The 19,717-nt window shown below is 40.6% G+C and overlaps 1 protein-coding gene across 3 annotated transcripts in view; it reads right to left on the reverse strand.

Annotated features, from left to right (window-relative positions):
- The window catches only part of plxna4 (plexin A4), a 248,709-nt gene that overhangs the window by 219,488 nt on the left and 9,504 nt on the right, over nt 1-19,717 (reverse strand). For all 3 annotated transcript variants that reach the window (XM_084909874.1, XM_084909873.1, XM_084909875.1), the window contains exon 2: nt 1,027-2,375. In XM_084909874.1, coding sequence (XP_084766000.1) covers nt 1,027-2,271 — 1,245 coding nt within the window. In that variant the 5' untranslated portion in view covers nt 2,272-2,375. The remainder of the gene's footprint in view (nt 1-1,026; nt 2,376-19,717) is intronic.

Below are 19,717 nucleotides of genomic sequence, written 5' to 3' on the forward strand. Positions count from 1 at the left end.
TGAAAAGACACAGGAAAACCGAGTTAACGATAAAAACAATAACAAAATAACGCTGAAAACTGATAAAAACCCTGAAAAACCATACGTTTCACACCTGAGCCTCAACTCTCGCGGCCCGGTACCAAACGACTCACGGACCGGTACCGGTCCGAGGCCCGGGGGTTGGGGACCGCTGCCTTAGATGAAATCGAGTTGAATTTGTTAAGAAACAGTTATGTAAAAAAGATAAAAAGTGAGCACATGTTTTATTTAGCAATGCTTGCCATGTAGCAAAAGATTACAGAATCACTCTTGTGAAGGTAATTTTCTGTTTCTTCAGGTTCGCTGCTGTTATTAACAGAGCAATACGAGATCAAGAAAAACACATGAAACAGCGTTGGCTGCTTGTGAAGGTGGTCTAAACATGTAACAGCCAATTTAACCTTGTTTTTTATGTGCACAAAGTGAGAAATCAAATGAACTGAATCACTGAATTTGTAATGCTGTTATGGAGAATGGAATTATGGTAATTTGGCTGAGCATTCAGCTGCATTGTTTAAAGGGCGAGCGGATTAAAAGAGGCAGTGGATGGTTAACATCTCATTGTAATGGGATGGAGCGTGAACCCACCCAAGAACACCAGTTTTTGTGAAGCCCTCCCACAGTGCACCCAATCTCATTATACTAACACAGGATAAAAACTTCAAAATTCACTTTCCTTAAAGGTAGTCACCTGTAAGGCTCTTCAACAGGAAAGTAATGAAAACGAGAAATGATCAGTGGTTTGCTTTACTTCAAACACTTTTATGTCCTTTTACTAAGACTGAAATGTGTGAAAGCTAATGTCCTGGACTGGATTATAGCACCGGATGCCATAGAACAAAATGCAGCATATAAAGCAGTTTGTACTTGTGTGGGTACAGTATGTGTGGAATAATTAGAATCTACTGTTACAGCCTTGTTTTCTCTATCAGCATCTCACTGCCCTTGTACTGTCATTAAATTGGTGCACCGACAAAAGTCAGTGTGTGCTAAAGTGATGCCTACCGCACTGCTGCAGGGAATATCTTTGACTTTCAGCCAAGCAAGGTCCAGGGTGCCCTCTCCCTTGTAGCAGGACTGTAGCCTTTCCTTGATTTTCTCATTGATCTTGCGCAGAGAGAAAACACACAATGCAGAATCCTGGGAGGCCTGGCGTGGACGTCTCTTCTGGCCCTTTGAGAATATGGCGAACAAGACATCGTCATCTGGTGCCACATCTAGCGAGCGTGCCAGGATAGCACCAGCTTTTGACAGGTAGGCTGCCTCAAGTAATCGGTACTCCACGTTGTCGCTAATGCATCCAATAGGCACCTCCACATAGGAGTTGAATGCAGTGTCTGCCTTGCAGAGGCGGACTATCTTAGACGTGTAGACCTGTTCTCGACCAGCAGAGGACGATCCAGTGGTCGGCCCACCTCCCATTTCAGGCTGCAGTGTCAGAAAGTAAACAAAGTTCCCACTGGCAAAGCCATAAATATAGTATATGTCAAAGTCTGGAATGACAGTGAAGGTATCTGAAGGGATTTTAATCATAGAGGCCACAAACTCATCATGGAAGACATATGCAAACATGCCGTCCTCCTCTGAGTTTCTGGCCAACTTACGGCTAGAAATGGTAGGGAAGTATTCTGGCTTGCCATCCACTGCTGTGGCTACAAACAGCATGTCTGGAGAGGCGTTGCCATAAGAAACAATGACACCAAACACAGAACCACTCTCATTAACACCAGAGAGGTAGTGTTCCTTCTTGTGGAAGGGCTCTCCTAGTTTAAATAGGTCATCCAGACGAAGGATTTTACAAATGCCCTGGTAGAGACTGCCACAAGCCAGCAGCCGGTTCTCCCGATAGTCCATCAAAAGCATCTTGTTGACATTGTTAGTGAGTGTCAGTGGCTCACTGCAGGGTTGGACAATTCGTGGTGGATAGCACTTGCGATTGTCTTCATCTGGGCCAGTCTCATGGGATTTTTGGACCTCTAAGTTTGGGGACAGTTTGTATATGCGATTGACGGCTCCCAAATAAACATTGCCATTACGATAGTCCACAGCCAGGTGATTAAATGTCCACTCAGGATTCTCTGCATGAAATGATGCATACTCCTCCTCCTGAAGTAATGCTGTGATCACTTGGGAGCCAGCAGTATGAGTCTGTGGAGCTTGCACCACTGTTTGTGATGTCACAGGAAGCACCAGACTAGATAGGAAGCAGCATAGTAAGAAATAGGTCCGTATCCTAGTGAAGGACGTCATGGCTGCACTGAGGGTGGGACTGGTGAGGAGAGGGACAGAGGCACAATCCAGTACCGTTGGCCTATCAGGATGAAGCCTCTCTTCAGATGGGAGACATCTTGTACCTAAAGAGAAAAGAGACAAAAACCTAATGAAACACGGCAACATGAACATGGAAGAGGTTGTATTCAAGGCAACTGTCACATTGTGTTGATAGTTATTATGTTCTAATTTTATCTGGCACAGATAGGCCAGAACATCTTAATGAGTAAAACAGGTGAAGAGGCCATACATCTGAGACTCCAGAGCAATTTATAAGAAATGGGCTAAAAAGAAAAAAAAAAAAAGAAAAAAAAAAGAAAAAGAAATGAGGCTGAGGTACTGCACCGTTCTAAAAAGCTGGCATGTAGACACCGCTCGGGCGAATAGGATCATTTGGGGGGGGGGCAGAGAAGAGAAGTAAAGCATCGTCTCAGAGGAGGTGATCACGATGGCTCTGCACCATCTCTCTGCATGCAACCCTGCCCCTTTCCACCCCTCCTTGCTTTTCTGCTCCACTCGCCATGCACCTAATTGATTCTCCCCTTGGAGTAGCAATTTGCATGCTTTGGCGATTTCTCTCTTTTCTCCCAATAGGGCAGCTCACCTGCTGACACTGCTAGCAGAGAGTAAAGGACCATCTCTCCCTCTTTAAAGCACCTACATACACACACGTGCTTTCACACACAAAAGGCCGAAAAAGGTACAATTAGGGAAAAAATGCAAGCGGTTGCAGAAATAAGCTTCCCTGTGGTCCTCAGGTCATTTGCACACTCAGCATTGCGCATGCAGCCATAACAAACACACACACACACTACATGAAATCAAACGACAATGAAACGGACGCACGATGAAGTAGGTAGAGCTTTTATAGCTTTAGTGTCAAAGCACTCAGCACACATTAAGACACACACCTGCACAGATTATCAAAAAGAAAATACAGCACTTCCTGGAAACATGGGGGTCCCCTATGTAAGTTCTCTACACCCAATGCCAGTGGTAAGCTGGGTATTATGACTAGTGATAAATACAATAACAACGTCATGTAGCTAAAACTACCACGTATTAAACTCCACAATATTGGCTTTATAGCATAGCGGTTTGATCCCATGAGGAGACACAATCTCTCTGGGGTTGTGTCAGTACAGACATTCAGTGTCAAAATCTGCTAAATAAAACATGCTGAGCTACCTGCTGAGGCAACCCCCTGTGAATAAGGGGACAGCCAAAAGTAGCTTCAATAAACTCCACGTTACTGAATCCAATCTGCCGGGATTGTTTAAAAATATAGGGTTGTATTTTTCTAGCATATACCAGTTTGTTACCAAGAGCACTAAAGAGATGAGTATGATAAAGCAACACCTAGAAAAGCAGCACAAGAAACGTCATCTTCTCTTATCATATTCAATTTATAGCAATCTGTGCGCTGCTGTGTGAGCGTGTCGTGTGAAGACACGAAAAACTCTTGACGTGTCACTCATAGTGAAGTTGAAGTAAAATGCGAGGGCTTGTCTGTCACACTTCGTGCACATCTTTTGCCGGAAGAAAGGTAGGTTTGCAGAGCAACAGCACAGTTCTGCTCATTGCAAAGTTTTTAAAATAAAGATAAAAGTTTCAATATCATCTGCACTTGTTCTAACTACTAACAACACGCTTTCCACATTGCTATTATAAATTTGCAGACTTTAAAAATCTGAATTTTTTTGGAAGCCTTTACCTTCAAGATCATTATGGACACTTGAATGCGTAAACGATAGTGTTACCCAACATTATCTTGCCATGGAACTTATTTTACGTCTATACTCGAGCAATCATAAGTCACGACGGTGTAAAATGCAACCTCACTGCAATCTCACCAATCTCCCCTCTATCTCCTGGCAGGCAGAGGGAGAAGAGCAGAACCTCTCAGCTCATGATAAGAGGACCAGAGAGGGTGATGAAAATGATAAAAACTGATATAGAGAGGTGGCATGGCTTCAGATGTGTGTGCAAAGAGCAATCATTACCATAGGTATGACAAAGACATAAGACGGGACAGAGAAATAAGCGGCCAAGACAGGAACATGGATAAAAAACATGCAGTAGATTCAAATTCAGAGACAGACATAACAGACGTAGAGTGACCAACACTGCACAAAACACTATAAACAATGTAAAAATTAAATAAAATTTAAAAAAAATAAAACACAAAAAAACCCACACACATAAGGTTTGAACAAAAAAAATAATTGGAGAATTTCTTTATTCATTTATATTTTTCTGCAAGACAACTGTGCTAAAAGGTTTCCACTAAAAAGTTCTTCTGACATTTCCAGGTCTTTACAATCTATAATCTATACTTATATGTTATATATAAATAGACAGAATCGAAGGTGGCAAGTTGAAAGGAGACTAAATGGGAAGGGAAAGAGCGTGAAACATAGTGGAAAAATAAGGGGTAGATGCTTTTATATCACCTTCAAATCCATCATGAATAAAAAATACGGCATTCACTCACAAATGGCATCCCCCCCCAAAAAAAGAAACAGTGAAAAAAGACTCCAGTTTCCATTTAGAAATAAATTGAGAGCTTTACAAATAACAAACAAAAAATTGGGGGGGGAAAAAAATCTTCATCAGCGGTACCCCGAGATAACAGTGTATACCTCACAAATCTATTGCTGAAATGCAATTATACTCACTGACGGGTGGGGCAACCTTGTTTAGATGCCGTTTGTGAATGCCTGCTGATGATCAAGGTCCATTAATTAAAGCCTGCTTTAGTTCTGAGTGTGCACACTCACACACACCATAGTTTATCTTGCTCTAGTTATGTGCCATTATTGTCTGACTTTTCCCTTACTGCCTCAGTATGCATGCTCATTTTAAACCTAGGTACAACAGGTGGTTAAAAGAATGAGAAGTAATTATGCTTTAGAACAAGTCCAAATTTACTCCATGACGCCAATAACTTCTCAACTGTTATGCCTGCATTGCTAATTCAAATGTGTTACATCTACAGATAAGCAAGCAAATAAAGCAGATAGGATGAGAAAAGGTAAAGGAGACTTGAAGTTATGTGACCTAATTGTGTGTCTGGCTGCTCTGGGCTATCTGCCATGTAGAATTACACTACAAATATGAGTAAAGTAGCACACACACTGTTGCACACAATCATGTGTTTGCAGCTCCGTAGACATCAAAAACAGGCTTTGACCTCAGCATTTAGAAAAAATAATTGGTATGTTTCCATTGTCTCACTTTGCTTTGCCTTTAAAAGCTGTCAGGAGCCAGTCAGAGAAGAAATCACATGATTACTGTAAAACAACAACGTAAAAGGCAAGACATACGGAAACTGTCATTTACATTACAGTCATGCATCTTCACAACCTAATTGTGGTATCTTGCTTTCAGGGAAACTGTTGAATGAGAAGAGGAGATGAAAGAGGATTGAGAAATCAGAGAAGCAGTGAGGAGATATGTGTGCATCCTTGTCATGGCTACACATCACAAATATGCAGGCAAACAAAAAAGAGTTTTTACCTGCCTTTCATGCACACAGCATGGCAGTCTGAAATTTTTCTCAAACCTCAAACAACCCACAGACAGGAAGTAGTGATGCACTAATGTTTCGACCAAGCATCAGCATCTGCCCTGCACATCTGCCCTGCTGGTATGAAATTTTGTTTTGCGTCAACTTGCAAAATCCAAATGTTCCAAGATAGTATGATAAGTAAGAAATTGTATGATAACTTAACACACTATCTTTGAACATCTGGGTTTTGCAAGTTGACGTAAAACAAAATTTATCCACCTTTTTTCCACTTATGCCCTTCAGGCCAACTTTGACACCTATAACTAGTTTAGAACCACCAGTTACGTCTCAACATACTTTTGGACTAAAGGAGGAAGCTGGAGCACTGAGAGAGAACCTATGCAAGAGTGGGGAGGCCCCAGCTTGGATCAGAAACCAGGACCTTTCTGCTGTGACGAAACAGTGACCACTACACCATCATGCTGCCCAATTAGTTAACATATAAGTAAAAATTTCACTTTTACTCATGAAATAGATAACAAAAAAATAAAATAAAATAAAATAAAAGTAACAAAAACACATCTTATCATTTGATGATGTAAAGCTAATTTCAGGGACAACAATGTTAAGCGAAACCATCATGGATATGACAGGAGCCACTTTGCTTTGCCGACGGCTGTGTAACAGAGAGGCCTGGCTAGAGATGACAATTTACGGAGACAACAAAAAGCAAGCCTCAACAGAATAATCTTCTACTATTTATAGTGTGACAGGGGGCATTTATGTTGAAGAAATGACTTGGAAATGAAGAAACTGTCAAAGCCTTTGGTAAACAGCTTAACTTCTCAAAGAGTAAAAATGCTCAAAAAAATAACTGACAGAAAAACACTAAATCAAATGGGATTAGGAGATTATGAGTGAGTAACATGGGGAGTAATTATAGATAATTCATTATATTCTAGAGAAAACGATGTTTCCAGATTGTTTGGGTAATTTTTCACAGGATCAAGGGGGGAGGGGGATGGATGAATGACAATACATACATTTATCAAAGGAACGGGCAGTGATGACAATGATTAAAGACAAGAAATTAGTTTGTTCACTTGCCTAAAATGTAGAGATGATGGGATGATTTCAGAATGGACAGATGATTTTAAGTCACTATTGCTAAAAATGGAAATAATCATCATCCTTTTGAGGCTTTGGCTTAAGTGGTAGCGGTGTTAGCCATTGCTCAGCCCACTTGTGTCCCCTTTTTTCATGTAATATTGGTGTGTATTGTTCCGATTTATATCAGCTGGCAAGGCTGGGTACAGCAAGGATGGTGTTACAGGCTAAGGCCCCTACAAGCACAGCATCAGGCTATACATCCACTCTTGCCTGTCCACTCAATCTGACTGCACAGATCTATGGGAGGCTGTTAGTGCTAATGGTCAAGAAGGTTTGGATTGGGTGTGAGATGTGATGTACTGTACTGTAGTAGCACAGTGAAAAAGGGCACTAGCAGAAGTAGTGGTTGCACACAGCTGCACTTGTAGCATTGTTAATAGCAAAGTGTATGCATTTGTGTATGTATGAGTGTGGGACTGGAACTTTGAGAGCACACAGATGAGAAAGACAGGAAGAACAGAAAGAGACAGTGACACAGAGGCAGATGAAGAAAGAAAACTAGCTGACAGAGATGTGTGTCCCAGATCAGTGGATGTACTGACTGGAGTAGAACTCTCCCCATATTAAACATGCCCCCCTCCCCCCTCGAAAACTCAACCCACCCCTCTCCCATGCTGAGCCCTTGTACTGATCAGAGGAATGAGTGTCACTCTGCATTGCAGCCACACACTGGGACTGGAAGAAAACATAGCGTTGATGCACTCACCCAGCAGAACCCACAAATGCACAAACACACACTCGCGCACACCCCCACTTCCAATCAACACACACAAACCTCCGGACCACAACACAGCACGACATATGCTCTGACTTTACACTTCTGCATAAAAAAAAAATCATACCAACACTGCAAACGGAGAGTAGCAATGCTGGCAAATACCCAGCTACACACGTTCAAACTGAAAAACAACTGTGTGCAAGGTCTGTTGATATGTTGATGTATATGCATGCTTTTGCACTTCACATTTTCATTTCTACGATGTTAGAAATAGTATTAAGAAAATGAGCTTACAGCTTGACCACCTTATGACACAGTTTATAACCCTCGCGCTTTATTGCCAGTTCTGACAATTCCTCAATTTGATTAAAGAGTTTGTTTAAGGTATGACAGTCTGAATTTGTGTTTTGAAACTGTTAGTTTCCTGTTATTTTTAAGGTGGTCTTGAGCAATAGTTCTCCAGCAATATAGCCTCAAAATTGCATCAAAATATTTCAAGGGGATTTTTGATAATGATATTTCTCATTCACTGCAATCACTGATAAAAAAAAATAAAAGAAAAAATACTTTCATCAGTGATTGCTACGGAGCCCTGCAAGGGACATGGGAGAAAAAAAAAATTACGATGAACTTTTGCGAGATCTCGCAAAACTAACTCGGGATCTCGCAAAAGTTGAATTCCAACAATGGCGGCAGCTACTTAGTTGTAATATTATTCTTTCTGGGTCACAAAATAAACTTTTAAGATATTTTGAGGCGTGAATGTAGTTGTGTAAACGTCAAATATCTGCTCAGTTTACAAGACATCACATATTTGCAAAAGTGCTCCGACGTTTTCGGAGATTTGACACCCACCATCTCGAAGCTAACGGGAGGTCGAGACCTGCTACAGCCGGGAGGAACACCGCTCTCCCAGCACATCGTGCCTCGACCTACCGGTCGGCTTCGAGCTGGCAGCCTCCGAAGAATGCGGCTAAAACTTTTGCAAAACCAACTCGGGATCTCGCAAAAGTTGAATTCCAACAATGGCGGCAGCTACTTAGTTGTAATATTACTCTTTCTGGGTCACAAAATACACTACGCTCTTCTGCAGTAATTTCATGTAAAAAAAAATTTTTTTAAATGACAGCTGCATGTAAATTTTGTCAGAATAAATTGCACTGCATTATAACGAAGCAAACAAGGCAACACGTAACCATGTTCTGCAGAGGGATGTGAACGCTAGCAAGGGAGAAAACAAGGCTAGTGCTGCCAAGGTTAGCAAAACTTTGGATGCTATTGAAATAACTCCCTTTTTGTGCTACTGTTGCTGTCAGATATGCCTGGGCTTATCTTATCGTTGCTGTGTTTGCTAGGAAATATAAAGACATGGCATCTCTATATCATTGATATCATGATATGACATTTGTTGGCACGTTTTATTAAATCCCTACGCTTATTTCTTAGCAAAATGGAAAGGTTCAAGATGTTTGCACTGATGTGTACATGAACACTAATGTGTACAGAACACAGACAGACCCGTATGTATGGCCATGTCTTCAATGGACTTTAGTTCCCCAGCTACAATTACTTGTTTTAGATCCAGGAGGCAAACCTGCTTCTGCACTTCTGCACTTTAACATATAATAACATGTTGCTTGTAAAAGAAACACAAGCTAACAATTGCTCCAATTCAAAAACAGTAATTAAAAACTATTACTTTGGGAGGCAGTTACAAACCTGTTCAGGGCCATGAACAAATCAGCGTTGCTAAATGTCATTATTATTGTTATTAAGCACAGCAAGAGAAAATTAAGAAGTGCAATAATTATGTAGCTCTCTCACTTACACACACAAACACACACAAAGGAATAGACAAAAATTTAAGCAATGATTAAAGAGTGCTCAAGTCCAACATTTCTATCAAGCTAAGCTAACCCCTGCTGATACAAAAAAAAACAGATGGAATACCCATTTCTCTCAAAGCAGCAGTGGAAAGGGAAAACGAGGAGGACACAGAGGAAAGAGAGAGAAAGCAGGGTGTCCTTGGTGTTTACATCAAGACATGGATTAGCAGCATGGATTACTGTCACCAGATACCCTGTCAAGATCAGGGTTAGGAGGTCTAATCCACCACAGAGCTGTTGATATTACAAAGAAAGCCTTGGGATTGTACTGTCAACTGGGTACATATCACATGAATGGAAGATAACTGACTGAGAGATTCAGACTTTATAACTACAGATGTAGCAATCAGCAGTGTTTACAAGCATCAAGGCGCTGTAAACAATGCATTTTTTAATTATTAAAAGCAATAACTGAGTTTTTAAAACAGCAGATTTTGATGGAAATGATTCCACTACTCAGTTTGTTTGAAGTATATTTATTATTCTCATTTTCAGCTCCATGTTTTAATTCTTGGACTGAGTGATTCAGAGACTTCTCATTGCCTTGATGCATATCCACAGTTAAACCAATGACTTTCACTCACACACCACATAAAACACTCTTTATATACTGCATGTTGTTGTTAACAGGTATACACGTGAGAAATGGACTAAAATACCAAATGAAGAGGAACTTGTGTTACCTGGAAATACCAGCACAGAAAACTTGGCAAGTAATTTTGCTAGCATTATAAATTTCAAAACTATTTTAACACCTCTAAAAACAGCCTTCAAGAGCTTAGCAACACTGTAAATATGCCCACTCGCTTCACTGAAACTGCAGTCAGAAGCCATTTGGTCCAATTATCAATACATGGCAAACATTTCTGTGACATAATGTTACCCAGTAGCTTCCGGTTGTCATTCTTAAACACTGCCATCATGAATGGAACACCCTTGTCTTTTGCCTTTTGCCTTGCACTAAATCCAGCTTTACAATGGGCTATGTTAGCTAAAGAGTCCTCAGTGAGTTTGCATGAATAAAGGTGGTATTGGTGATGGGGGGGTGGGGGGGATGTCTTTTAAATTCTTCTATAGAACACAACCAACTTACTTTTACTTCACTATTAAATAGGATAGGGGTACCATAATGTGAGCACAGCTCTTCATATGGTCATATAAAGAAACCTCCTCCTTAAAGTGAAGCAGACAGATTATATATTACTAATAGGGAAGACTGCGTGTAACTGTAACATTTTTCCTTTATAACTCAGAGTACTTGAAATACACTAGTCATCTTTTCATGAAAGGAACATATTTATGTGCGAATAGTACAAATAGAAGTAAATAAGGGCAATTATAACATAATAAATACATCTTATTAATCCTTTACATCTCAAACAAAAAAAAACTGCAAAGTAATCACATTACTGTAGAAGTATCTAATAATTTAACTTAAAAATGTTTAGGCTGTATTCTCTCATTTAGCTGTCGGGTGTCGTAGCTCAAATATTTGACGTTAAAATCTAGAGAGAGAATCCTAATGAGCATGTGCAGGGTAAGCATTTTTACTGTAGGTCGTTTCTGCTGCATTACAGTTTCCCCATTACAACTGTCCCAGTCTCCCCCACAGAAGTAACATGTATGTGTTTTGCTATACTGATCCATTTTAAGTGTGAGGTACTCAAGTTGTGTCACAAACTTTCTGCTTTCTCAGACTGGGTGTCTCTACTTTCCTTTCATGCTCCTAGAGTGAGTAAGAGCATTTCAAAGAAGGGGTCTAGGCAAAGATCCAACTGAAGAACCCCTCTGGATTTTAGAGAAATAGCTGACATCTGCCCATCCCCACTCCTTGCTCAATCTCTTTCATTTTTTGCCACTCGTTCTCTTTTCCTCTTTCACATCTGAGACTTACAAATCCTCCTTAGTGGGATGGCGTTCAATCGTGCTCATTTTTCTAAACACACGCTCTGAGTCGGCCCCTCAAGAATGTTTTCTGTGCAGAAAATAATCTGTGCATTGTGTCTTCAGTTACAATATCATTCATGGCTTTAGTATAACACTCAAAACAGTCCTTGGATCCAAAATAAGGTCACTCAGAAAACATCCGCACATACACACTGATAAACTCTGCACTCACACACATTCTTGGCTCGGGCTGGGCCATTGTGCAGTGGGTGCTGATGCATGCTGTGATTGTGAGAGTGTGTTATCGGTCCAGATCAAGAGGCTCTAATGTCATTAGGACTGTTGAAGAGCCCACTGGCTTGTCATCAGCACATTGCTCGTTAGACTGTGTATGACTTCCTGAATAGGAGGGGCTTCTGGGTTTCACATAGAGCAGCGACCACAAAAGGGTGAACTTAATGAATCGCTAATCAATTATAGTCCCCACAATGATTAAGAACCCATTAAGGATTGTAATCAGACGATCCCTGTTAAGAAACCCATGATGAAAGAGCGTCATCGCTATTTGTTAATTAACTGCAAAACAGAATAACAAAACAGCAGTTGAAATAGATTTAAATGATAAATAAAGGTTGAGTTGAAGATGACTGTGGCAAACTTTCAAGTATGATTATGCGAAGAGTAAAACAGGGCTTTAATGTTTCCCTTTAATCTATATTTAAAAGGAAGCACGCATGCAGGAGTTGATGATTTTGCATTAAGATATAGGCATGTTGTGACATATCAACTTACTCGGAATCGAAAGGAGATATTTTGCTGTAATTACAATAAATGCAGCCAGGAATCCTCCTTCTTAAATGGTGTTGCTAGGCACTGTCTGACAGCCGCTTTCATAGAATAAATTCAAAGGCTCTAGCCTTTTTTTTCTCCATTTCTCTCTCTTTCCCCCCCAATTCCCTTATTCCCTACTCTAACGAGCAGACAGGAATGCAGGGCCGTGTAGACAAATCAGCTCTCACTTCCATCGGCTGCCGAATGGCACCACCTTAAGTCCTCCTCTTTCTCCATCCATCCGTTTTTCCTTACCTGTACCTCTTCTCCTCCCAGCTCCTCCCTCAGCTCTTCGGTTATTTCATGAGCCAAATTTCTCCCCCCCTCCTGCTCTCTTTATCTGTCTTTTGCCTCCCTCACCCTCTCTCTCCAGCTCATCCCTGGTTTCCAGTATCCCTTTCTCCTCTCAACACAGTAATTAATTATGAGTCGTAGTTTGCTCGAAGCTGAAATGACTGTGGATATTTTTGCTGCGGTATGAGAAACACTGAAACAAGACACTTCAATGTAGTGTGCTCTGTGTGTTTTGGTTAAAGCGAGTGAAATGGGTTTGCTGCTACCTTTAAGCCAGGATCTGTGCTGTGCTGCTGCTCATCAGTAATTTTGCAAGTGCTCTATCTCACGCTCTCTCAATTGAAGCTCCTCACCGTCACACCAGCATGACCAAAATTACCGTCCAACCTTAGCTTTTCATAGATAACACATAATGAATGTTGATTGCCGAGGAGAAATAATTGCATTTTAGAAATGTCAGAGATGCTTGATGTGATTAAGAAATAGTTTGTTACTTAGTTCATCAAATAGAAAGTGGGGGCAAGTTATTATAACTATTTATCTTATGTAATAATGTCAGCCGATGTAATTTTAAGATGTTTGTTGCAAAATATTAATGAACTTGTCGGCACGGCATTAACAGCTGCACGAACACAGGCACCTCTGAGGTTTTAATAATCGCTAATCAAGTCTCACTGAGTTGTGATAAGACTTCACTTCCAACAGGGGTGGCATCCTTAAAGGTCTTTCACATTAGCACTCCTTCTCTTTATCCCACCTCTGTCACTGAGCAATATCCGAGCGTGCCAGTGCCACTTACGCAGGTAATAAATCAGGAATTATAACACTTCATTTTGCAGATGGCAGACTATAGACCTCCAGTTATTATAAACAGTATACTCTAGCTACAGTCGATAATGTTTAGGGTTATACTTGCATCAAATTTACAGGAATTTATGAGGTTTATGTAAAAAAAAAAAAAAAAAAAAGAAAGAAAGAAGAAATGTTCATTTACAGAATGCATATACACAAAACATGCATGTTACATGTAGTAAGCCAAGCACATCAATCTGACACTTTTGGTAGTAGTCAAATGCATATGAAAGCAGCACAGCTTCAGTCTGGTTTCAAACACTGTTTCTTCCTGGCAAGATGCTCCAGTAACAAAGACCACAAGAGCCTGAACAGTACCAGGGTCATGAAAATAGGACACGCCAATTAAATAATTAATTATACCTTTACTTTCCTGTTATTACATGCCAAAATGCTTGCTGTGAAAAAGCCTGATCATGCAACATGCAGGCACACTTTGAGTACTCACTCACAATAGATCAGACCTTAAGAAGAGACTGATCTATAGAGAGTCTACTGATGCCTTGAGGGAAAGCACGTGTAAATTGTCACCATAATATTTAAATACATTAACAAAGATAGAAATCTAACACTGCTGGTAGAACAAAGCCAATCACAGAAGTGTCAAATAGTCACAACAGCACCAGTGCACACAGCTACAGACCAGATACTACCCTATAGTACTTTAAGGACAGTAGAGTCAGTCAGACTTAAAATGAAAGTATCTGCTCATATGTAAGTCAAGTTCTATAATTCACATCAAATAGGGGCCACTATCACTGACATCCCATATGCTTTATCATGCACTCAGACACCGAGACACTGCTGGCATCCATCAGGACGGTGTTTATTTTCAGGTGCTTACAGCTCTTGTGGCAGAAGAAAAAAAATGAAGAGACTATTACTCCATGACAAAATAACTTCTTAAGTCGCCTGTTGACTAAATCGGGTTTCCTAGCTGAGTCTCCGTACAGGATCAGACCTGGCCCAGTTCAGATGTTTACTCATGACAGTTTCTTTCATTCTTTACATTCATACCTCTGTCTCGTTCTCCGTCTAAATCCTGTGTGACCCGCATGCAGCCTCTTCTTTCCTTTTCTTCCTGTCTCTCTGTTCCGGAGCTAAAACAGACTTGACCTCTGAGATTAACTTCTTAGACATGAAAGCTTGATAATTTAGAAGGCTTTGTGGCGATTACACTAAAATGGGAAAAAAAAATGCAGATTTCTTTTTCTTCTCTGATCTCTCCATCTGTTTCTGCACTATTTCTTCAAAAACTGATCTTTCAGGTGTGCACGTGTGCTCTGTTAAGCTTGGTATAAAGGACAAGGAATGAACTATTGGACAAAACAAAATTATTAATCCATCCTATTGTAACCCACTCCATCTCGCTGTCTCTCTGCCTCACACACATATACACATCGCTGTAGCACCATGCACATCTGTGAGCCTCATCACTTCCATGGATGATTTGGTTTGCTTAAAGCTCATGGATTACGGCTCTCCCTCGTAATCCATGGAAGAAAAGTCTTAAAGATCTCAGCTTCTGGTTTACTACGCACAGCTGGAACAAGGTCAGCTGACTGGCCTATATTGAACTTGTTATTCTCTTTGTTTCTCTCGATTTATCTCCCAAAAAATGTATCCAGCCCCTGCTGATCTACTAAGCCAAGAGAAAAATCACTGTTATTATGATTAAACGATTACATAAAATATCATTCTGAAATCATGCTCAAGTTAACCAATAAACATTATTTTTAATTTATACTTGGTGGTCTTTAATAAATAATTAGAACACCCACAATATGAGAGCGGCACAAGCTACTGCCTTACAAATGATCACAGAGTTGAATCAGCGTATTAAAGCACTAGAATCACAAGCTATGCATTATTGCTAGCTTCAACTAATGTGGCAACAGTCTGTTATGCAGAATACGGTTACTTTTATGTTAGAGAAGAGTCAAGGTGGAGTCAAAGCAGTGTGTGGAATTGCTGTGGTAAACAAACAAAGACATTTGGCTCAAAACTTCTGTGAAGAGATTGTCTTGTTGAGTCTCCTGCAGCTGAGTCGGCGTCACATTTTCTGCCTCACAAGCTCCCTTTCCTTTCTATGAACCCTGTCCTCGTATTCCCTCTGCTGCTGGACGAGGACAGCCTCACTTTCATCAAAGTCTCTCCCCATACCAGCCAAAAGCCTGCGTCGGTCCTTGAATGTCTGCTGATGCCTGGGCTTCTTCAGGAGGACTTTAATCCTGTGCTTGCATATCCTACTAAGACTGCTGCTGCGACTTGATTTAGATCCCATCAGATTAGTGGAAAACGGTGCATGTCGGGAAGACACTTTGACTGCCTCAGTGGAAAACTAAATACTACATTCCATTTTAATGCTTTTTTTTTTTTGTGAATCACGGCAAATAGATGTATCTATTAACAGCTCTAAATTCTGATAGAGACACTGATGTACTGTCATATAAAGGAACTTGTCTTCTGTCACATATCTCTGATTCTGTCTCACTCTTGACTTCACGGGTGCTTCAGTTAGAAAGAAAAATATAGCCCAGTCCCCACTCTTCTTCTAGAAACAGCACACGTCATACTTTGTCAGCCTGTTCACATGTCTATCCACTGTAAATTACCTAAGTATAGACCTTGTGGAATGGATGGAGAATATTGGGCATGCTAGCGAAGACAGAATGTCTACATCTGCAGAGACTTGCAGCCCAACCGTAATGGTCTGGGAAAACTGAAATATTAGCATTTTGACAGCATGTGTCAGAAGTGCCCTTCTAGCTGCTGAGATATTCCATTTTTAAACACATTCAGCCAATGGTGCTGTACAACTAGTACTACCACAGACCGAGAGGTAGAAGAAGAAACGGTTGATAAATGAGCAGAAGTATAGAAGTAGATGTGTCACTTCCCTAAAATGTCAAAGAGAAAATGAGAAAATCATTATGATAAGGAATTGTGGTGATTAAATAACGTGATATTTTAGCCGCTCTGCAAACTAAACATGTTCACTCTTAATTCAGATTATTTCAAAACATGTAACTACTGTGGGCACATGCATCACACGTGCACATCTGTGATTTTATGTCATTCTTTGACTGTTTTATGAAGAAAGCATGCAGTTTTTACACTACTAAGACTGAGAATGGCATGGTTTAATTGGTAGTAATTGCCAGTAAATGTCAGTAATTGCCAGTAATTGCAAGTAATTGTCAATAATGACAGTGCAGGGTCTCCTTTGGGCTTGTTATTAACATGTTGACAATGTTAATATCTAATTAATGAGTCCAATGATGCATCATGGGAGTCATTCATGCAAAAGAGTTTATGCACCCTGTGTAGATAAGCAGTTGTTGTTGAGGGTAATGCAAACACTAACACACAGCTTATATGAGCACCTAGCTAATAAATTTCTCCTGCTATGCTGTAGCTCGAACTATGAGAGCTCAAATAAGGATAATTCAAAGAGTATAAACTAGAAGGACGGTGGAGCTAAGACCATAGACACTAAGAATGATCTGAAAACCAGATGCAATGCTCATTAAAATGGTTAATTTGGACATTTTAAAGTAATATTTCAAAGTATTTCACAGAGTATGCAAAATAGGCATAACTATGGGTGATTTCAAATTTGTTTTTGCACCATTACAAAATAGAATGTCAACCAAAATCTAATGTTTCAACATGACTGAGGCATATAAAGAGTTAAACGTGCAAAGGTGTGTGTGAATATGAAGAATGTGCAACATACACAAAATCCCTCCTGCTGCAGGATCCCTAGGGCATTTTGCAGTATCATCTTCCCACTACAGCAACATGACTTAACATGTCTTAAAACTTGTTTAGCGAAAAATGGTCAAAACTTAGAAAGATAACAGCTTTCTTCTACGTCTTGTGTCATTATTTGTTGGGTTAGATTGTGTAGTGACCCAGGACTCCACACACAAAGAGAATCATTGCTGCCAAGAAGTTTTAAAAAGGTGGCCCCACATCAATAGTCTTGTTACACAGGACTTGTGTTGTCAACTTTTAACCATCCACTGGGATCAGGTTTCACAAAGCAGGAATACTCACTTTCCAGGACCGGGCTTATTGGCTGCCGAGATAGACGCTGAAGGAAGCACAGCTCTTAAGCACAGAGGCAGAGCTACCCTACAGATGCAGGACTATTTACAAATCCACCAGCTGACATAAATTAAAATATGTCTGCGCAGAACTGCTGGTCCCTAGTATAACTAATTCGTCTGCTGATTTCAGTATCAGCATATATGTTGTCAATATTCAGTGATATGAAAACTTTTTACAGATAAAATGCAGAAAAAGCAGCCACAGTTTGCCCAGTGGAGCTGCTCCAGCTCATTGGTTAACTACTCTTGGTACAAGAGTGCGAAGTGTGCATCAGAACTGACAGACGGTGGTGTTCAGCCGGGTGGCGTGTACATTGCAATGAATTTACATTAAAAAAAAAAAAAAATCTTCACCTGAGATATGTGTGATCGCCATCACAACAACTAAGATGTGGGTAAACTGAGTTTAGGCAGGTTTACACTTCATTACATGCCTTTCCACAACCACTCCCTTCCCTCTGCATGGTTCCCCTTAAACTTTCCTTCTCCCTTTAACTCCATCTTTCAAAGCCTACGGCATAAACACATCAGACAAGCTTTCTAGCCAGCCAACGTTCACAGTGGCAAGTGAGAGGATGCAAATTATTATCCAGCGTGTTACCCCTCTCTCTTCCTCCCTCTCATCCTCCTTTGCTTTCGTCTTTCCCCTGCTTGTCATGGCCATTTTTATACTTTGATTTTCTGAAAGCTTTACCTCATCTCATTGCTTTTTCCCAGAGACATGAAGAAAACCCTCTTACACACGCCGACTTACACATGGACAGAGACACACCACATAACTATCTGGTTGCCAGATTTGCCGGTGGGCCCAGAACAACCCAATCAAAGCTCAGCTGGAAGGACTGCCATGACAATGCATAACGGATGGACAAAAAAAGAAGGGGGAGGGAGAGATGAAAACCTTGTGCTTTCTCCACAGTTACGTTTGTAGACTCGCAGAGAGAGGGGACAGCCTTTTTTTTGAGCCAACAGCGGGAAAAAGTGAGAGGGAGAATAGCTTGATGCAATACAACAAAGTGGCTAACCTTTCCTCTGCTAGTCTGTCAACTGGGGATTTGGAGCATTATGTCTACAGGAACTCCCAGTGCTCTGTGTGGGAGGTGGCAAAAAGGAGATGTGTGCTCAGTACTGAAAGGCTCTATATGCTCCAAATCAGCCACAGAATTAAAACCAGACAGGTGAAGTAAAGAACATTGATTATCTTGTTACAGTGGCACCTACCAAACTGTGGGATATATTAGGCAGCAAGTGAATAGTCAACTCTTGAAGTCAATGTGTTAGAAGGAGGAAAAATAGGTAAGTATGAGGATCTGAGCAACTCTGAGGGGCAAAGTGTGATGATTTGATGCCTTAGTCACAGCATCTCTAAAACAGCAGGTTTCGTTTGCTGCAGTGGTTAGTACCTAGCAAAAATAGCTGAACCAAAAACAACTGGTTAAAATGTAAATATAGCTAATTTACGCATGTATGGATAGGAGGCTTGTCCTCGTCATCATGCACATGCTGACTCCTGTTCACCACCTACAAATTCTACAATGGCCATGTCAGCAAAAGAACTGAACCATGGATCAAAACACATTTTTTATGTCATGTGGAAAGCCACAGGTGGGTGTATAATTTCCTTGGAAAAAATAGCAGCAGGATACAATATGAAAAGAAAGGAAAGCCAGCAGAGATCGTATCACGCCCTGGGCAAAGGTTTAGCTGAGAAACATTAGGCCTTGACCATCATGTGGAGTTTGACATGTACCACTGACCTAAACATTGTTGCACACCATGTACATTGCTTTTTGTTAAAGGTATTCCCTGATGGCAAAGGTATACCTGGCAATATCCACCATCTCAGTCAGCAGTTTTTTTTCCAGCTGAGTTTCCCTACTCTCTTAGCACTACCTTGAAGCTTACCAAAAGTTCTTTCCAGTGTGTCAATAATTTTTCTAACTAATCAATAAAAGATAGCTGCGGTCCTTTGGTCCATTCTGCTCAAGATGGAAGGATGGGAAAAAAATACCTAAGGGTATGACAAGTGCTAGACTACAAACACTCCAGCAGCCACTAACAAGACTCAGCCAATCCAATCAATATCTACAGTGACACAGTCATCACTGGTTAGAATATCAACAAGCATCAATGATCTTCCGATTAATATATTAAGAGATGA

Source organism: Perissodus microlepis, chromosome 17 (genome assembly GCF_051167445.1).
Source record: "Perissodus microlepis isolate ML-2025 ecotype Zambia chromosome 17, ASM5116744v1, whole genome shotgun sequence".
NCBI lineage: Eukaryota > Metazoa > Chordata > Actinopteri > Cichliformes > Cichlidae > Perissodus > Perissodus microlepis.